The sequence below is a fragment of the Colletotrichum lupini genome, chromosome 1 (assembly GCF_023278565.1).
Source record: "Colletotrichum lupini chromosome 1, complete sequence".
NCBI lineage: Eukaryota > Fungi > Ascomycota > Sordariomycetes > Glomerellales > Glomerellaceae > Colletotrichum > Colletotrichum lupini.
The window spans coordinates 7,894,292-7,914,033 of NC_064672.1; the positions used below are offsets into that span (position 1 = coordinate 7,894,292).

The 19,742-nt window shown below is 45.7% G+C and overlaps 5 protein-coding genes across 5 annotated transcripts; 4 read left to right on the forward strand and 1 right to left on the reverse strand.

Annotated features, from left to right (window-relative positions):
* Nucleotides 1-986: 986 nt before the first annotated feature.
* On the forward strand, nt 987-2,600 carry CLUP02_02280 (uncharacterized protein; the record flags this gene model as incomplete). The annotated part of the gene is made up of 1 exon (XM_049281312.1): nt 987-2,600. The coding sequence occupies one exon, from the start codon at nt 987-989 to the stop codon at nt 2,598-2,600; it is 1,614 nt and encodes a 537-aa protein (XP_049137269.1).
* Nucleotides 2,601-4,631: 2,031 nt separating this feature from the next.
* On the forward strand, nt 4,632-4,823 carry CLUP02_02281 (uncharacterized protein; the record flags this gene model as incomplete). Its single annotated transcript, XM_049281313.1, has 1 exon — nt 4,632-4,823. The coding sequence occupies one exon, from the start codon at nt 4,632-4,634 to the stop codon at nt 4,821-4,823; it is 192 nt and encodes a 63-aa protein (XP_049137270.1).
* A 673-nt stretch (nt 4,824-5,496) lies between these two features.
* Nucleotides 5,497-6,423, forward strand: CLUP02_02282 (glycosyl hydrolase family 61; the record flags this gene model as incomplete). The annotated part of the gene is made up of 1 exon (XM_049281314.1): nt 5,497-6,423. The coding sequence occupies one exon, from the start codon at nt 5,497-5,499 to the stop codon at nt 6,421-6,423; it is 927 nt and encodes a 308-aa protein (XP_049137271.1).
* Nucleotides 6,424-14,264: 7,841 nt separating this feature from the next.
* On the reverse strand, nt 14,265-15,554 carry CLUP02_02283 (uncharacterized protein; the record flags this gene model as incomplete). Its single annotated transcript, XM_049281315.1, has 1 exon — nt 14,265-15,554. The coding sequence occupies one exon, from the start codon at nt 15,552-15,554 to the stop codon at nt 14,265-14,267; it is 1,290 nt and encodes a 429-aa protein (XP_049137272.1).
* Nucleotides 15,555-16,580: 1,026 nt separating this feature from the next.
* CLUP02_02284 (uncharacterized protein) lies at nt 16,581-18,280 on the forward strand (the record flags this gene model as incomplete). Its single annotated transcript, XM_049281316.1, has 2 exons — nt 16,581-17,658; nt 17,715-18,280. 2 exons carry the CDS (start codon nt 16,581-16,583, stop codon nt 18,278-18,280), a joined length of 1,644 nt encoding a protein of 547 aa, XP_049137273.1.
* Between the last annotated feature and the right edge of the window lie 1,462 nt (nt 18,281-19,742).

Below are 19,742 nucleotides of genomic sequence, written 5' to 3' on the forward strand. Positions count from 1 at the left end.
CAGGTGGCAAGAGACGGTCGGCAGATGGCAGGTTTGTTGACGGTGGTGGCTTCCTTCAATCAAACTGACTGAGGGCGTGGGGGTAGGAGCGGAAAGAAGGATGGGAAGCTACAGGTAGCGATGAACCTGCCATCTGATACTTCACCATTGTAACATTCCGAACAGGCAGGCAGATTCAAGAGTAAAGAGGGAAGGAGCTTCAGGTGTCCGTATCTCACCCCGGGGACTTGGACAAATTCTTCCGAGTTCTAGCCGATTGCCATTTTCATCCGAAACCTCGACGTCGTTTCCCATTCCACCTGCCTTACCGTACGGAATACCTTGATCAAATCCACACGTCGGATGCCGTTGAGAAAATGCGATGCTCTACGCGGTGGCGAAGTAGTCCTCCATTTGAGAGATGCAGAGTCTTATTTGCTTCGAGATCCAGATGCGACAAGTCAAGGGGAATATTCAGTCAATAGCCTTGAACGAAACGGCCCATTACCACCCCCGATATCGCTCCAAGCATATACTCCTGGAAGAATCATCAATCGCGAGGCAGCGATGCGAAAGGTGCTGGCAGAACACTTTTCCGCCACAATGCGCCAGATTATTTATTTCGACAATGGCCGAGGCCGACGCCCCTCGTCCCCACGGTTACCGCACCTTGGGTTGGCAAGACGCGGATTCTCTGAGATACATCGTCCCATTGAGATAAACCGGTCCTATCGAAGAAACTTCCTCAAAGCATCCTTGAAAGCATTGACTTGAATTGCCGTCGCACAGCTTGCCGTGTCAAGATCCCGAACGCGCTGGACCCTCTCTCCAATTTCGACCCCGCGTTCGTCATAAGCCCCGCCCCGAGCTTCCCACGGCACCCGAAGTCACCCTGACTGAATACCTCACATACCGAGTTCCCCCGGCCATTTGTCTTTGCTCCTTTGCAAATCTGTCCAAACTTCTCAATACACCTCAGACAACACCAATTGAGTCAAGTGTTCACCATGGCGCCCCCCGGAATGCTCTACGTTACTATGCAGCCGAAGCCTGAACTGGCTATCGAGCAGTTCCACGAGTGGTACAACAACGAGCACGGCCCAACCCGCCTGCGTCTCCCCCAAATCTTCACCAACGGCCTGCGCTACCGCGCCAACGACGGCAAGGAGCCGACCTACCTCGCCTCCTACGATGTGACGGACATGTCCCACCTCGAGACACCCACATACACCACGCTCCGAGCAAACAGATCTGCTCGTGAGGCTGAAACCATTGGCCAGGTGGCCGTCACCAGATACTTCTTCGACTTGGTCATTGAGCAAAAGGCCCCTCTGTTCATCCCCATTGAGCAGCTTTCCGACGAAGAAGCCGAGGGCATCGAGCTCGTGGCCATTGAGACCACTCTCAAGGACGAGTCAGACGAGGCCGAGTTCAAGAAGTGGTACGCCGAAGAACATATTCCGATGCTGTCCAAGGTTCCCGGTTGGTTGAGGACCCGTCTCTTCAAGATTTCCTCCATTGGCGACGGCGTGGGCAGCAACACTACCTTCTTCGTACTCCATGACTACGCCCGTACAAATGGCTTGGGCGGCCCCGAACACAAGGCCTCTACGGCTACTCCTTGGGCTGCAGAGATGGTTAAGAAGGTCGAAGGCATGAACCGCCGTACCTACTCTCTCTTCTACGTCTTTGGTCCCGCCTCTCGCGACCTGGAGAATTTGGCCAAGCTGCCAGCCACGGCTTCCACCTTTACAGCCCCGGATGGCAAGACCACTACTGTTCCCGGAAAGGACGAGGTCATCGACTCGTACATCACAGCCGAAGATCAACTTTCGATCCCTTACAAGCTGGAAGGCAACCCTTCGCCCAAGGCACCTACCGTAGCATTCTGCAATTCTCTGCTGACGTCTATGCACATGTGGGATCCAGTCGTGAAGATCTTGAAGGAGCAGCGCCCCGACTTGCGCATTCTGCGGTACGACACACGGGGCCGACACGCCATCCCGGGCCCGCCTGTGCCGGCAACTCTGGACTTGCTTGCCTCTGATCTGCGCAGTGTTCTTGATGCACTTCGCATCCCCAAGCTGCACGCTCTCATCGGAGTGTCGATGGGAGGCGCAACAACAACCAACTTTGCGCTCAGGTACCCCAATAGACTGAAGAAGTTTATCGCCTGCGATTTCAACGTGACGTCGAGTGCGGCTAACACCCAGGCCTGGAAGGATCGCATCGCGGTTGCAGAGGAGAATAGCGGAGCCGGAATCGCAAAGCTGGCCGAGCAGACGGTAGTTCGGTGGTTCCATCCGGCCACGTTGGAGAAGGAGGACGTGGTAAAAGACATGACGGAAATAGTCGCAGCAAACAACGTAGAAGGCTTCAGATATAGCTGCCAAGCGCTGTCGGACTATGATCTGAAGCCAGAGCTTGGTTCTTGCCAAGTTCCCGGCTTGCTGGTCGTGGGTGATGGCGACGCCAAAGGTGCGCTGGTCAAGGCAATGGAGGGCTTCAAGGGTGCGTTGGGCGACAGCGGTGCCGAGTTGAAGATTGTGCCAAGCGCCGGTCATCTTCCCATGTGGGAGAGCCCTGCAGCGTTCTGGGAAGCCATCCAGGCATTTTTGTAAAACAGTTCTCTTAAAGAGAGTTTCTTCATCGAACGCAACAAAAAGCTTGGCCAAAGAATGATTCAATCGAGAGTTTTGCCGCAAACAACTCTGCTGACATGCTCAGCCGGGATTAAGAGTCGACGAGAGGGGCACGAAAGGGGGCCATTAACGCAATCGATCTGCCATGAGACACCGGGTGCCTATACCGAGCAGAGATATCCCCTGCACCGCTTGCAACTCACAGCCTGCAGACATTAATTGGTGTTCAACGCTGTTGTCGTCATATCGAGCAGAAGTTCTGATATGCAGCGGTTTTAGAGAGCGCTGTCAGGGGATGGGGCTTGACGACCATCAAAGTCTATCTCAAACAAACACTAACCCAATCAAGGTTGAGGCTAGGATCACGATTCGTGACGCGGCGACCGTTTGGCGACCAGCCCTGTCGAATGCGGCCTTGTACAGGAATCACGCGCCGCAACGCCGTCTCGGCGCGACGCTGTGAAGTGCAGCTCATGGATCACGCCGGAACAAGGGGAAGAGGGCAAGACTCGACGGTCACGGACGAGAACAGCGGTTACGGCATGCGCCCAAGAGTCTTGAAAGTGCGAAGTTGAGTCAGAGACTAAGATGGTCTATTCCGGCTTTGACTCCAAGAGGCTTGAAGATTTGGTCGGCAAGTCGCTTGACGGTCGACAAGTTGACAAAGGTGCGACATCGCTGACAGGTATGCGGGCGCCGTTTCATCGAAAGTGCCCACAGACGACGAGTTGGAAAGAATCAGACTGATGATTGACTGATAAGTAAACGAACCCGTAGAACCGTGGAACGAGACGGAATCGCCAATGACCTAGAGGCTCGGCGCATTAAAGAAGAAACGGTCTGGCGGCAGTTGTCTTGGCGAGTTCATCTCGACTACGCGGATCGACGCATGGGAATGCCCGAAACGAGATTCACTCACTATGCGACAGGCCAGCGGCCCAGTAGGCTCAGCAGCGCGCCACGACGGGATCCATACTCCATAGTGAAAGGGGGCAGACCGGACGGCGGGAAGTAGGACCTAACGAGGCAAAGAAAAATTCAATCGGAAAAGACAAAAAAAACGTGGGCGCCAGCGAGAAATGTGGATCGATACTCAGGGGAATATGGCACTAGGAACCACACCTTAATTATTCAGACCATGCGGAGAAGTGCGAGACCGAGGCACTTGCACAACTCACTGGCAGTTTTGCTGACAGAGAGTTACAGACTCGCAGAAATGCGACACTCGAGGAGTCGAGAATGAGTATATGGATAAGAGGAGAGAGAGAGAGAGAGGCTAACGGGAGAGTATGCATCACTGGCGAACATCGGCACTCGGACTATGTCTTACGGTCATCTTTGACACTCACTCAAGAATGGAGCTATGGGGATATGCATATTTGCAGGTTCCTCTCGCGAAGATGGGGCGTATCCGAACAGTCGTCACCACTAGCCCCTCTAGTCATCATCTTCGGCTCCGAACCACTTAGACTGCGCACTGATAGTACGAATCACGATATCGTTGAGCGTATCCGTATGATGCAAGTCAACTTGCAAGAGCAAGACAAGTTACTGGCAATAAGACAAGGTCTGGGTGGAGAGTGTGGTGGCTTTTGGGTAACGCGCATCCGATCCTCCTATGATTTACCTTCCCATATTAAGGGCGGCAGGAGGGTCTGTTTCAAGCCCGGCGCTACGTCTGAGATTCCGGTGCGCCCGTGCTGCGCCGTATTTGTACAGTTCCCGCCGGCCACCCTCTCAACGTGGTAACTCTGCCCCATGACTAAGTCGAATAGAGTCCTTTCAAGTTCTCACTCTGGCAAGTCTGGCAAGTCTGGCAAATTCTGGCAACTCGCTTGCAAGTTGCGTGCTTGCTGACAAGTAGTGCCTCTCGGCTACCATGGCAAGGGGGGGATCCATGACTATGACGGGATCCCCTGCTTCTCTCACGCACCGTTTCTAGGCGAAAGAGTCGTGTTCGCCAGGGCTTCTTGCTGATGATGAGTAAACTATTGGGACTGGGCATTGGGTATGTATTCAATACTGGCCCAAGCAGCACAGCATGCATACCCAGGTGACTCCATCATGGCCATCACCTTCCTTGCGCCGCACAACCCCAGCCATGATCCCAGCTTGAGCCCCTGGGCCAGATCATGGCTATCAACTTGCAAGGCTTTGAACATGGGAGAGGACGGCAGAGCGCCCAGACAACCCAACGGCTGACGTTACGAAACTGAGCGCCTACGCCTCCTAGTGGAACGGTCCATCTCATCTTTCCTAGACCGGTATCCCTTCCAAATCGGAGCACATCCGGCTGCTGTGACGCTGTTGGACCTGTTGGTCTCCTCTCCCCGGCCACGACGGGTGCCACCCCCCCCAAAATTCCACCACTCTGGTTTGCATATTGGTGTTTCGGTCTTATGAAGTTTCTGCCATCTCCACCCGGCCCTGCTCCCACTTCACTACGAAGTAGGGTTGAGGGGGCGGCTCAGCTATCAGGCGCTTGTAGGACTATCTTGGCAAGAAGGAACTGGACTCGACCAGGTTGGGAATAGTTGAGAGCTGGAAAAGGACGAAAGGGGGGTTTGCTTGCTTGGCATCTTACACAAGAGCCTCCCGGTGGGATAAATAACACGACGATGTCCTCGCTTTGTTTGATATCTTTTCCCTCTTGGTTCTTCATCCAACATTGCAGGTCGCACACATTCTTTGGTTCTTTCACCACTTCATTCTTTTTCCAAACCGTCAACCGTCAGTTCTTCACTGTGTGAAGCTGGGACATTCTTTTGCAAAAACTCTTACATCCAACGAATTCAAGCTCATTCATTCTCTTCCCAACCCTTCCTCCTTCTTTTTTCCCACAGGACCATCCCAACAACCCCGACCTTTTCAAAAAATGTCTTCCGTCAAGTCCACCATCGCCCTCGTCGGCGCCTTCGCCGCTAGCGCTCTCGCCCACGGCACCGTCACCGGCTTCAAGTTCGACGGCGCCTACGAGGCCGGCTACAAGCTCGACTACTACTACCTCAAGCAGAACGGCGGCACTCCCCCCTCCATCTCTGCCTGGTCCGCCGAGAACCTCGACAACGGCTTTGTCGACGGCACCGGCTACGCCTCCGCCGACATCAACTGCCACAAGAACGGTGCTCCTGGCGCCGTCGCCTCCACCGTCGCTGCCGGTGGCACCGTCGACTTCGAGTGGTCCGCCTGGCCCGAGTCTCACTTTGGTCCCGTCCTCACCTACGCCGCAAAGGTCGACGGTGACGACTGGGCCTCCGTCGACAAGACCACCCTCAAGTGGGTCAAGATTGACGAGTCTGGCATTGATATCGCCACCCAGGAGTGGGCTGCCACCAAGCTCATTGCCAACAACAACACCTGGACCACCACCATCCCCTCCGACCTCGCCGCCGGCAACTACGTTCTCCGCCACGAGATCATTGCCATGCACGGTGCTGGCTCCCTGAACGGTGCCCAGAACTACCCCCAGTGCGTCAACGTCAAGATCACTGGCTCCGGCACCGCCAACCCCGAGGGAACCCTCGGCACTGCGCTGTACAAGAACACCGACGCCGGTATCCAGTTCAACCCCTACGCCACCATCTCCAGCTACACCATCCCTGGCCCTGCCCTCTACGGCTCCGGCTCTGGCTCTGGTTCTGGCTCTGGATCTGGCTCCGGCTCCAACAGCACCACCCCCGCCACTCCCTCTGCTCCCTCCACCACCGCTCCCTCTGCCACTCCCGCCGTCTCCGGCGCTGCTGACGATGCCTGCGCCAAGAAGGCTCGCCGCCACGCTCGCTCTTTCCGCCTCCGCCACTAAGCGTTGGTAGAATGCAGTGTGTGTGTGTGTGTGTGCGTGTGTGCGTACAGGTGAAAACCCAGGAGGAAAGAAAATACGAGGCCTTGTTCCACTTGGAAGAAGGTCTCTGAGCACATTGATTCGTTTCTCAAACAACCATGTAAATAGATTTATACCCGGTGTATATATCGCTGCACGCACAACACCCTTTTTTCAGTCGACCACCACCACAAGCGTCTAGCGCACCTTTTTTTGCAGCTGGGCGTCTTTCAAGCTTTGCAATGTATATCTGTTCAAAACAACCCTATCCGTGCCTGCCTCGTTCTGTGAAGTGACTGCCATTCGTGATGAAAAGTCTTGCTCGGCTTGGCTTACCCCTTTACCAACTCCCAGGCCTTTCATGGAGTGATGTTGAGATGTCGAGACCACGAAGTGGTATTCGTTGATTAGGGCGCCAGAAGACCCTAACTCAGCGCTCGTCACAGACTGATGGCATGCTGCTGATGCCCGCTATCCTGTCGCCAGGGTTTGTTCCTTGAGCTGTTGACAAGTACCCATCTCTTCCAAGCGTGATGCTGGCTTCCTACCTCCGTAGAAGAGATTTCAACGGACGATAGATTCGGATAGCAGACCGCTGTGCCGCAGGTAGTGTGAATGTTTGTCACGAATAGATGAAGATGTGGGGGTCTAGCGGAAGAGAGATTTGAAAAGGGGGAGGGGACAAGAATGTGTAGGCGCGCAGCTTCCTACTGGTACCTAGGGGCCTATCCCTACAAGCCCGTCAACTGATATCGAAGGTCTTGAGCCATGGCACGGGTGCCAAGACGTTCTGTCGAAGGGGGGCTGCTCCAGGTATATATCTACCGATTTTTTATGGGTTCCACCGAGGGTATAGTAGAGTAGATAGTGCCGATGTGAGCAGATTTGAGGTCGAATGAGTGCGCAAACGGGAGCAATCTGCCGCGCGGATGAACTATGCCGATTGAGCTCGAGTGTTGACGTGGACGGGATGAGGCATGCCGGTAGGAGTCTCTGCCGAGTAACCCGCCCATTGAAACGTTGAGCTGGATGATTCCGCAGCACACATTCGGGGGGCGGTGCCGATGTCAACGGGATCGGTGCGCCGTTGTGGGCCGAGAGGATAGAGTGAGGGTACATTTGCATCAATGGCATGCTCGGCATTGCTTAATGTTGGTATCCCTATTACAGGGTAGTTGGTTCGAACCGTAGTTGACGAAGAGATTAATTGAACTATATGAATATCTGCGTCGTAGGTGTAAAAAGGAGGTTTCTAACCGTAGGTTAGGCTGGCTACGATAATCGTAAATAAGGCCCCTAATTAGCCCCTACGTAGTCGGCTATATACCGCGGTCGAATTAGACTTCTAATTCGATACTAACTTTCTTTTTTTTTTATTAATTTAACCGCTATAGTTAGAGGTATAATTCGACCTTAGGCCCGTTTACTAAGTCGTCTCCTTTTCCCCCTTTTCTCTACTCTTTTTATATAACCTATCCTTCTATTTATATAGTAACTTTTCTACTACTTACGAATTACTCTAATCCCTTATTTAGTACTACTTTCGTAAAAGCGTCTACGAGGTTATTTTTACTATTAATCTAACGGATCTCGAGTATCTCGCGCCTTTTATACGATTACCTAAGGGCTATAATATCGATTATAAGCCTCTTTTCCTTCGTCGTTCTTAATTTAATAAAGTATTCGTATAGCGAGTAAGAATCGGTATAAATAACTATTAAAATAAGTAAAAAGCTAATTCGATTAGTAATCTTCTTTAGCGTCGTTAAAATTATATAGGAGAGGTTAATACTGTTAACTATATTATAAACTTTTAACGCTAATATATTTCTCGTTACCTACTTACTTTTAATTAATAAGTAATAAATTATATTACCGTATATAGTAAATTCGCTCTCGCCCATACTCTCGTTAGCTAGGATAATAATATACCCTAATTATAAAATAAGGTCGTTATTATTCGTAAATAACCTATTAATAAAGACAAAGAGCTTACTAGTCGTAAGGTCGATTAAGTAGTAAACGAGACCTCGATCGAGATTCGTTTATTACTACTTAAGCTATTTATTAAGTACCTCGACGTCCCGTTTAGTTAGATCTATAGCCTGCGCTACCTTAACGTAATTAAACATTACTTTAGGCTAATAAATACTCGTAATATATACCCCTTATATAAGCTTAGCCTTATATTACTTTTTAATATTAGTTACGTTTAGATCGACGAGGTTAATCTTCTCGCCCTACCCCTTTTATTAAAAAACGACGGTTTCCCCTTCGATTATAAGAATCCCGCCGTTAAATACTAAGGGGGTATTTATTATAAAGACCTCTTTTAGCTTCGTTACGAAGCCCGCTTTCTAGAGCTCCTTATTCTCCTTCTTTATAAAGTTAATATTAAATAGGCCTAATATATTATTAGTTTATATTCTAACGATCCTAAATTAGTTACTTTCGTACTTTACGATTAGTAAGTACGGGTCGTACGTAGAAGTAACTATTAATAGTTAATTAATATAAAAATCATAGTAAGTAGCCTATTAATAAGTACCCGAATCTGCGAGCCTATATAGTAGCTTAAGCACTTTAATAATCGTGCTTTCTAGGTACTTACTAGCTATTTCCTTCGGTAGATAGGCTAGGATTTTCCTTATGAGCCCTATGGCCGATTAGGTATAGGCCTAGGTAATATTACGGCTCTAAATCTCGTATCCCTTCTTCCGTAGCGATATTATTAGTACTATTATTAATCGTTAGCTATAGCGCTATATAGTAAGCGATTATATAAGTAGCGTTACTTTTTTAATATTATTATACCCCTAAATTACGTATCTAGACTTCTCGTATAGTTAGAGTGTTCTTTTCTTTTTAATCTTACGAATTATTCGTAATTTAAATATGCGGAGGTTTGTATGTTTTTTTAGGTTATATAGGATAAATTAATAGACCTCTCGATTATAAAGAGTGTTTATTTGAATAAGATCTAATCCCTTATACGGCTTTTTAGTAGTTATAATTACGCTTTTTTTACGTAGTTTAACCGTTAGCTCGAAATCGGCTTTCTCTTTTACTATATAAAAGGTATTAATTACCTCGTCGCTAGTAACAAATTACCGCGTTAGGGCTTACCGTTATAGTTTTTTACGACGTCTTATTAGTAGTATTAGTACCCTTTTAGCAATTTCCTCTTCCTCGTCGTCTATTAGTACTACTACGACGATTTTGTTAAGGATAATTTCCTATACCTCTACCGCGGGTTATATAGTTTCCCCTAGCTCTTCTTCTTTTTATAAATTAAAAATCACCTCGTTAAGATCTATATAGTACGGTTTAACTACTATAATTAATACTTTAAGTAGCTAGTTACGATCTCTTATAACTATATAAGAGCGCTCGTTAACGGAAATTAACTTATATAGCCTAGTCTATTATTAAGTAATTTCGCACTATACTCGTATATCTAAATTTAGTAATATATTTAGATTATCCCCTATATCGGGCCTATTGTGCGCAGTAATTACTTCGTTAACTTACCTTCTTATACTTACCTTATGTAATACCTATATTACTTTTTTAATTACTCGGGCTTATTAGCTTACGCTTAGTAACAGTAGCAAGGCTAAGGTCGTTCTTAAATATGCTCTAAATACTAATAGCATTAGTATAAGTCCGTTAGGCCCTATAGTATTATTATAGTATTTAAGTACTATTTAGAGGTATTCGTCGTTAGTAAAATCCGGATTTACCTCTTTAATAATTTTAAACGCCCTTTTTAACTACTAGTATGCCCTTTCTACCTTTTTAATACTATAGTACGCTTTAACGGGTACGACTTTTAGCTAGATACTATAGGCTATCGTATTATCCCTAAATTCTACCGACTTAAAACTAGTACTAGCGTCGGTTCTAATACTATCTAGCGGTCCTTAGTATATATTAATTTAGCTTTTTCGTAGGGCTGCCCATACTATCTTTATTTATAGATCCCGGAGGAATTGCCCTACTTAAAAAGATATAGCTACGTTAATTATATATAGTACTAGCCGACTATTTAAATAGAAAATATCGACGACTATTTCCTAGTTAAAGTTAAGCTTATTACGCAATTTAAACTTAAATTTACGTAGGCTCTACGTATTTATTTAGTATTAATAGCATACTTTTATTAACTACTCTAGCGCCCCTATTTTAATATTATTATTACTTAATTACTTTAAGAGGTTATATAGCCTCGTAACTAACGGGTACCCGAATCTCTAGTATAGTTTTCTAAGCTCACTTTCCGTTAAGTAATTAATTAACTTCGTATCGTTAGTAAGCTTTATAAACATATACTCCTATCGTCGTTCGACTATTTCGAAGTACTTACTACTAGAGATTCTATTCTTTATATTATTAAATATAATACTTAGTCGATTTATATCTTTTAAATATAGGAGAAATAGGGTATTAACGGGTAAAATATAGAAAGTTATCGTTCCGAAGTATATCTCTACTTTTACTATACCTAGGGCGACGATTTCCTTACTTAGGCCGAAACTAATCCTCGTAATACCTACCGTTAACGTATTAAGTATTATTAGCGCGATTTTTTATAGTGCTTAGAATTACCCTTTTCCTCCGGTTAACTATTATAATACCCTAGTATTTAAAATAATCCTATAGAAATCGTCTAGGCCGTACCTTTCGCTTATATAGAATACTTATACGAGCTTAGTATTTAAAGGATTTAAGTAGTATAAAAAGGACCCCTCTAGCTGCCCTTAGATTTGCTTAGTACTATATTCTTTTTTTTTAAATATTAAAAGAGATAGCGTCTTTTCCTTAATTGTTAAAAGAATAGGCTTCGGCCCTATTAAATTCGCCCTTTTAGCCGCTTCTGTATTTATTATTTAAAGGACCTTCCCTTACTATTTATAAATAAAAGCCTACTTATTAAGAGCTTTTGCTACCCTCTATTTATTTAGCCTCGTATATCCTCTAGAGGCTAACGAGGTAAAAAAAGAGTAATTAATATCGTCGATTTCGTTATAATTTAATTCGTTAATATAGGGGGTAAGATCTTCTTTATTTTTTAAATCTCTTATAGGGGGTATATACTTTAAGCCGCTACTTTAGCTATTATTACTAAGTTCCGTGCCCCCGGATCTGCCCTTATATATAATAAAGAATTAGTTAAACCGACGAGGGCTAGTTTTACCGTTTACTACCCTCGACTTTTTATACTATTTATACGATTTAGCACGCTCTTCCTCGGAGTAGTTACTTAACTAATATTTATCTTTTTTATAAATATAATATTATTTCTTCTATTACCCTACCCGCGAGTTAAATCTCTATTTATTTAACAAATCTAGGCCTCCTTACTAGCGATTACTATATCTAGCCTCTTTTCCCTTCTTATTATACGTTCGATTAACCTAATATTACTAATAAGGGCCGTCGTATACTTAGAAATAGGTTTAGCGCGGCATTCTTATTTTAATATTAAAGCTAGATTTTAGCCTCGAGTAGAGCGTCTCGTAGTTTTTAGGTACTTAATATAGGGTGATTTTTACCTTTAGTATATGCTAAACTACGGTATAAAAATATCCGACTTTCCGCTCGTTTATCCCCTTATTTAGCTAGGTTTTCGCTAGCTTATTAATTCGATTAATAAGCTCTTCGAGGATCTCTACTCGCAATTTACCCTTTATTATCCTAGCTATAAATACTAAAGAAATCGCTCGTAGTTTAGATAGGAGCTCTAAGTTTTTATTATAAGTCTCGAAGCGGCTTCGGATTACGTTAATTATACTAAGAAAGTCGTTTCGATCGAAATTACGTACCGCTTTATAATAGTAATTAAAGGCTTTGCTTATGAGTACGATATTAATTACTAAATAGTACTAGTATTCCCTAATTCTAACTTTTTTATAATAATCGTAAAATATTATTAGGGTTTCTTATAAGACCTTATACTTCCCCCTAAAATATAATTTCTCTTTTAAGAAGATCTTTTTAAGGTCTATAAATTGCCTCGTATTCGCTATTAGATTTTTAGTATTTATATACAATCCCTGCGTCGCTACGTATTATTAATAACTTTAGGTCGTTTACCTCCTTTCCTATTAGCCAATCGGTACCGAATTTCGCATTAGTAATAATAATAAGTTATAGATCGAAATAAGTAAAATTATCGATTATTATACTTCTAGCACTATATTTTGCCCCGGTATATCCTTTTATAACGATAGATTTCCGTTAGTAATTATAGAGAGGAAATCTAGGTCGTTTACCCTTTTTCTAAATTCGTTAAAGCGATTATACGCTCTATTAACCTATGCTTAGTTCTATAGTACGAATTCCTTTTCTATAATTATTACTATTAGTATTTTATATAGCTCTTACGATTATAATTACGCTAGTAATACCCCTTGCCCGTAAAGGAATTTATTAACTATTTTTATAATTCCTAGGCTTACGCTCGCGAACTATTTATTTAGCTAGTAGCTAAGGTCGTTTACGATCTTATAAAATAAGGGTTACCCCTATAGCCCCTTTTTCTTATAAACCTTAGTTAAATAGATTAATACCGCGTTAATTTACTTATTATTAAGCTAATCTATAATTTTATATATCTACGTCCCCTAATAGTCCGGGTTAATATTTACTTACTTATAAGGGATTAGGATTCTATTTAAGATCGGGTTTCGTCCTCTTTTTTTTTACCCTAACTCGCTAAGGGGCGTGCTCTAGCTTATACTTATATTAGTAGTTACTAGCGTATTTAATCTTAACGAGGATATATCTAATCCGCGCGCTAGTCGTAATAAATCCGTGCTTTTACTACTTAATAAATTTATTAAAGTCTAGGAGATTCCCGCTTCCTCTCGCCGTCTCGCTACTACTCTCGTTTTTATTATTTTTAGTAATTACTACTACCCTTCTAAATCGCTAGCTATTATACTTACTAAGATCCTCTTTTTTATTTAATAAAAAAGGGTAGGTTTTAGTAGTTCTTTTTAATAATAGTAGCGGTAGACGTTTATATTATTATAGGAAGATATAGTAATTAGTCTCGGGATCTATACTAGTTACTAATTTCCGCTATTCCGTACACTTCTAACCTCCTAAGCCTCGTACTCTTTATAATCTCTAAATAGCTTCCTTAGTTAATTTCTAATCGCGGGCTAGCTACGGAAAAGTCGTTTAATAAAAAAGCTACTCGGGGTAATAATAAAAGGCTAGTTACTTAAGTAGTTCCGTTAATTAACGTAGTTTAATATAATAAACGTCGACCTCTCGTAAGTAGTAAAGGGCTATAATTACTTAATTCCGTGCGGTATTTAAGAATCGCCTCCTTTTTTGTCTATTTCTATAAGGTTAATTAGTACGAATCTCTTATCCCGTGCGGTATTAAGAGGTCGTCTCTTTTATATAGCGAGATACCTTACCGATTTATAATAGTAGAGTTTAACTACTAATTAGTATTAGTATCCCTATTATAAGGTAGTTAGTTCGAACCGTAATTAACGAAGAGATTAATTAAACTATATAAATATCTGCGTCGTAGGTGTAAAAAGGAGGTTCCAACCGTAGGTTGGGCTGGCTACGATAATCGTAAATAGGGCCCCCAATTGGCCCCTGCGCAGTCGGCTGTATGCCGCGGTCGAATTGGACTTCCAATCCGACACTTAAGCAGCGGGCCTTGAGTGCCGGTATTACAAGGGTCGCGGATTTCTTTACTGGTGGAGGGCTTGACGTATTACCTTCTTATGGGGTGGACATCACGTTATTGTCGCTTTTTCTCCCATGATACAGACATTCCCATCCTTGGCTTGTAATCATGCTGCTGCCTCCAAAGTCGATCGCAAGCGTTGAATAGCAATCTTGAGCCCAACAGACCTTGGTACGGAGGCTTGGTCCTTGGATTCGAGCTGGCCATGGAGAAGATCAGACTGAATAGGGGACAAAAGTCTCGATGACATGACGGTCCCTGACGGGGATTCCATGGGTTGATGGACGCCGAGAAATCGATTAGCTTTTTCCAGTAGACTTTCGACAATCTGGGAGAAAATGACACCTTGAAGATGGGCATCTTCTATTGGAAAGGCGCCAAACTTGATCCCTTCGATCGGCTGAATTGGGTCCCAAGCGATTGCCTCTAGTCTCTTGTGTATCTGGACGAATATCTCCTCAAAGATTGCGATGATTTGTACGTAGCAGCTAGTAATGATGAGAACTAGCGGCTGGTCGAGGACGTTGGTGCTGGGGACAGCGGCTTGGAGAGCGAGCGGCGAAGATGCTCTGCCGCGCACGAGTAGCAAGGGGTTCAATGAGCCAGACTCAGAGTATAATTCACCCTCTGCCAGTGCTGGTCGAGCGGCTGAAGTATTAGTCGTTGGCGACGCACTTCGATGAATGCTAGCCATTTCGTTCAGGCCTGTCAGAATGCCGACAAAGTCCTGGAAGGCGACGAGGACGAGCTCCGGCATGGTGCGACCGCTGACGCTGAGGATTGAGGATGGGTGGGTGAAGGAGCAAAAGTCGAGATGCGGTCTGTTAATCTCAATACTTGACAGATAGGAATGAAGATCGACGTTGATCTTTGAGATTTTGACGAAAGCTTCGTTCTGAGTTGCCGGGTCTGCGATCTGAGGTGTGCTGGTTATGCGCCCCATCTCCTCTTCTGCCATCTGGACGGAGATGGAGCTGTCCAACTGAGGATCGAGGGACATATTCCAGGGAAAGTCATCCAGATGGTAGTCCAAAGAGATAGTCGTTTCAGTGGTGGTTCCGTGCCCCAACGCCGTCGTGCTCGTTGAGGGGTCTAGTGGCGAGTTACCGGGCAGGCTATCATGGGTCACAGAGTAGGCCGGTCGTTGGTCACCGTCTGTGTTGGTGGAAGGGACAGAAACCTCTGGTAGACGCTTCGGCATCGCGTGGTCCAAGGTCATGCGTCTTGACGGTCTTCCAATGCGGCGCTGGTGACCGGCGACGCAATCCATGCCCCGCTCTACGCACCGCGTGCAGCGTGTCCCGTTCTCGTCGTCTTGGCGGGAGCATCGGAGCTTTTGGCGGCGGCATCGCTCGCAGGCAGACCGCTTCTGGTTCGGGTGGGTCGCGAAGGCCATACTGGTCGATGCAGCGATGTATGCTTTGACTGAGTTTTACGGCATAGCTGCGGATGAAATGGATAGGAAGGTATCGGAAGTTTTGCAAGCTTGGTTCAGTCGGAGGCTTTTCGTCGTCTGATGGTAAGCTTCCGGAAGCTTTCAGGGTCTTGGGGTATTACAAGGTACCTTACGTGGAAGGCACCTCTGCTGGGCACAGGTACGTCGGGTGGGTTCTGGGGAGGGTACGTACCTCACAGGTCCGAGTCGGCTCCGAATTTTGATGCCTCCAGCTACCTTACACCAGCCACGGTCGCCTCCTTCAACCTCCTTATGTCTCCTTGAGTAACTGAATGTACTCAATGGTCTAATCAATACACTCATGTTGGTACCGAGCGCCTCTTTGTTCATTCCTACTGAAGGAACTGCATTCTTGTCCAAGTTTACTTCACTGTGTTCTCTTAACTTGACGTAAATTACGAAACTCACGAACGACCAAAGACCTGTTGATTCCTTGTGAATGATGGCAAATCTCGCACGAGTATGTACCTCAAATTCGAAAATGGAACGAACTCACTCGCAATACTGTCTCAAGGCACCTGATAGAGTGTACAAATAACCACCTGAAAATGAAGAGGAGTCGCAAAACTCCTAAATCGTTACTGACATGAGCATCCTAATCGCTCCTTCCTTCAGCCTTCTGTTGTCCGCAAAGGTAAGGCAGTAGGTCGAGTGGGGTTACCAACCTTCAACATGAAAATCAATTGCCCTAAAGTCCTTTGCACCTTCTATTCCGATTCACTGCTAACTGGATCGCTACCTTCATCTCACCTCATTGTTAGCCTACACGTGACTGGTGAGGGAGCTCCTCCTACTACCTTAAGGTACGTTCTTTCAGGTACCTAGGTACGCACCAACATCACCCTTACCTCGTACTCTTCTCTCGCCGTCACTTTCTTCAATACTTTCCGACTTTCACCCCAAGTCAAGTCAAGAGCATCTCGGAACCTTCGCCCGAGTGCGTGATTCACTGCCCGCCGCCACAAAATGGAATGGCCCATCCCACTACCGCCTGCCAAGAGGGCGTGTCGCCTATCTAACCGCCTCTCTCCAGCAGACAACATTCTTCCACTAATATCTCCATCAGACACAACAGCATCCTCACTACCCCATCTCATGGAACCATCCACCATCGCTAGTTCCCCATCGGTCTCTCAATCCGCTCGCTTTGGATACCGACAATCAAGAGAGCAGAAGCAGAATACTTTCACAATGTCATCACCAGTCAAGTTTGATATTCCGGCGTCCGCTCGCTCCTTCACTTGCTTCTCGCGTTTGCCGCCCGAAATCCGAGAGCAGATCTGGGAGGATGCCATTTTCGAACCAGGCATGCACTTTCTACGCCTGAGGACTGCAGCTCGCATCACCCATTACCCCTCTCCAATGCCGCCAGGGTCACTCGGTGACCAAGATACCAAGGACGAAGACGATGTTCTTCTCGACTTTGCTCAAGAGAGTGTACCTACGAGGGTCTGGCCCGCCATACTGGAGCCCCGATACCCGACGCCCCAAGCCAACATCTCCAACTACGTCTCTACCAATCAAGTCCTCAAGAAGCTTTCCGCTACTTGCTTCGAGTCCGCCAAGGTCGTTCGACGCCTGACGAGTGCACCTGGTGGCTTAAAGCTGAAGGGCGACCGCGTCGTCTCGCTTGGCGGCTCTTTTGACATTGTGTGCCTTGAGTACCTGTCCGCAGATGACTTTCGAAGTTGGTGTCGCATCTCGCAGTCCATCAAATGCAACGAACTTGCCAATATCCGCCACGTCGCCATCCCCTACTGTCACGCGTGGGAAACTAGTGTTGGCGGCTTTCGGTGCGGTCATTGCGGCACCCGCTCCTCCGGCCTCGCCACCAAAGTCTACCCTGTCCACCTCTACGAATTTCTCGCTCAGTATCTGCCCAACCTAGAAACATTCTACTTCATTGACTATCTAATAGTTCAGAAGGACAAAAGCATTGACTCCCTAGAAGTCATTCCGGCCCAGATCACTACCTCGAACCAAGCCGCTGCCCCGTCGTTCGATATCAGACCCCAGAACTCTATCCTTGAGCCGTCTAAGAAGCGTAGGACTGTTCCATTGATTGAGAGTGAGAGTCATGCTGACTAAAGATCTGTACAGGTACAAAGGAAGATACTGACGACGTCCGTTTATCGCCGAACCGGGTTACTGAGATGATCAAGACATTGAAAGTAACCAACAGCACAAAGAGAGAGATCGAACCCCGGAGCGCGAATCCATCGGCGAAGGCTGTAACACATGGTTTCAAATGTCAGGGCAGAGTTTTTCACGAACCCGACGAGGATCACTGGGATGTCAAGTCTAGAGTAGTCGACACCATATCCTGGCTGCAGAAGAGGTTCATCCTCTACGCCACCCAAAGCAAGAACAGCAGGCATGCACACCCCGAAAAGGTCCGGTTCAAGGTCCTGGCATGCAAATGGAATGAGAGAGAACCCGATACACAGCCGAGACTGAAGAGAGCTGCACCTGCTGTCCAAAAAATCTCAACAAAGAAGCCCCAAGCACGGTGCTACAAGCAAGATGTGCCATCGGCTCAAGAACAAAAGGCGCCTTTGGCGTCACCATCATCGCCGCCCCTTCTTGTCTCTACCAAGGGATTCAATTACGTCTTTGGCAGAGAAGATGGATGTAACTTTAGCTTCAGTCAAGCATCTGGATTGTGATGGACTGGATATAGCTGACCGCCGGGTTGGCGAGATGTGACTTGGAGAAATTCACGGACGGAATTCTAGAGGAGGCATGGAATCTTTACCGGTTCGACAGCTCCGGCGACGGCAGAGAACGAATCGCACGATGCTGGCGGTAAGAAAGTAGGGAGGTCAGTTGTGTCTGAGTTGTTGATGTTGGCGGCGACGAAAGGCTTGACACGGAGGGTGTAGGCAATCCTAGAAAACCCTCTTAATATTAATGATAGCACACGACGGAAACCTTTGGCGTGAATGAATTCATTAATGCGAAAACAGATATCCCAAGATGGACCACACTAGAAACACTATCACGGGCCGATATGAGGCCCTATTTGGTAGCCTCATCGGTGCTGCGTTCGCTTCATCTCTGGGCAGTTCGTCGGGACAAACAAATAGCGTAATGGCCAAACCAGATACGACGGTGATGTCATCGCTGTTCTTCTCCCTGGACTTGAGCTGGCCCTGGAAATAGGAGATCATCTGTCCGCCTTTCTGTTGCCTCGCCGGAGCGCATCCGGTTCAAGCCATCTCGAAGAAGATATCGTACGAGGGGCGTCAAGTCAGATGCTCATCGGGAGGGGAGCCAACTCGGATTGGGACATGTGTTGTTGACGATCTCTGAGCTCCCTTGACTGCCCTTGGTGGGGGTTACGGCGGGGGCGCCGATCTCTGCGATTTCGGGACTGGCTACGGCAGACTGCAAGAGGCACTCTGCTAAAACCGTTCTTTCTAATAGACCTACGGCCACCGTAAATTTTAGGCATTAATAACGCGACTTTCTTATATATATAAATAAATATTATAATAAATCCCGTATATTATTATAAGGAATTGCTTATGACCGTAGGTAATAGTAGTTATATAAGGGTAGTTATGCTACCTAGCGAAAGTAGAGTAGCTAGGGGGCATATCCTCCTTACTAATTTCTATTACTAATTAATTTCCTTTTCTTTTTAACTAACTTAATATTCCTTAGGTAAGATAAGTAATCTACTTACGCCCCTATAATTACTTATTAGCGATTATATTTTACTTTATTATACTTTATACCCTTTTTTACTTTATTCTTATTACTATTACCTAATTATATACGTAATTATAAGTATAATATTCGCAATTTGCTAATTAGAAATATTAATTAGGTATAATTAGGCAGTTTTATGCGTAATTATTAGTGCAATTTTTATTAATTAGTAATTATGCTTCTTCTTAGGCTAATATATGCGTAATTATAAGTGTAATTATGTATATATACCTATTTATAATTTAATTCTTTTTATTTACTTTTTTCTTTAGTATTAACTATTTATATATATATACTAACAATTTCGTATAGGACACTCCCTTTCTTAATAATTGCGTATATTATATAATACTTATAATAAGCGCTTAATATAATATTCTAACCCGTATTAAGGGTATATAGCTCCTAATAGTC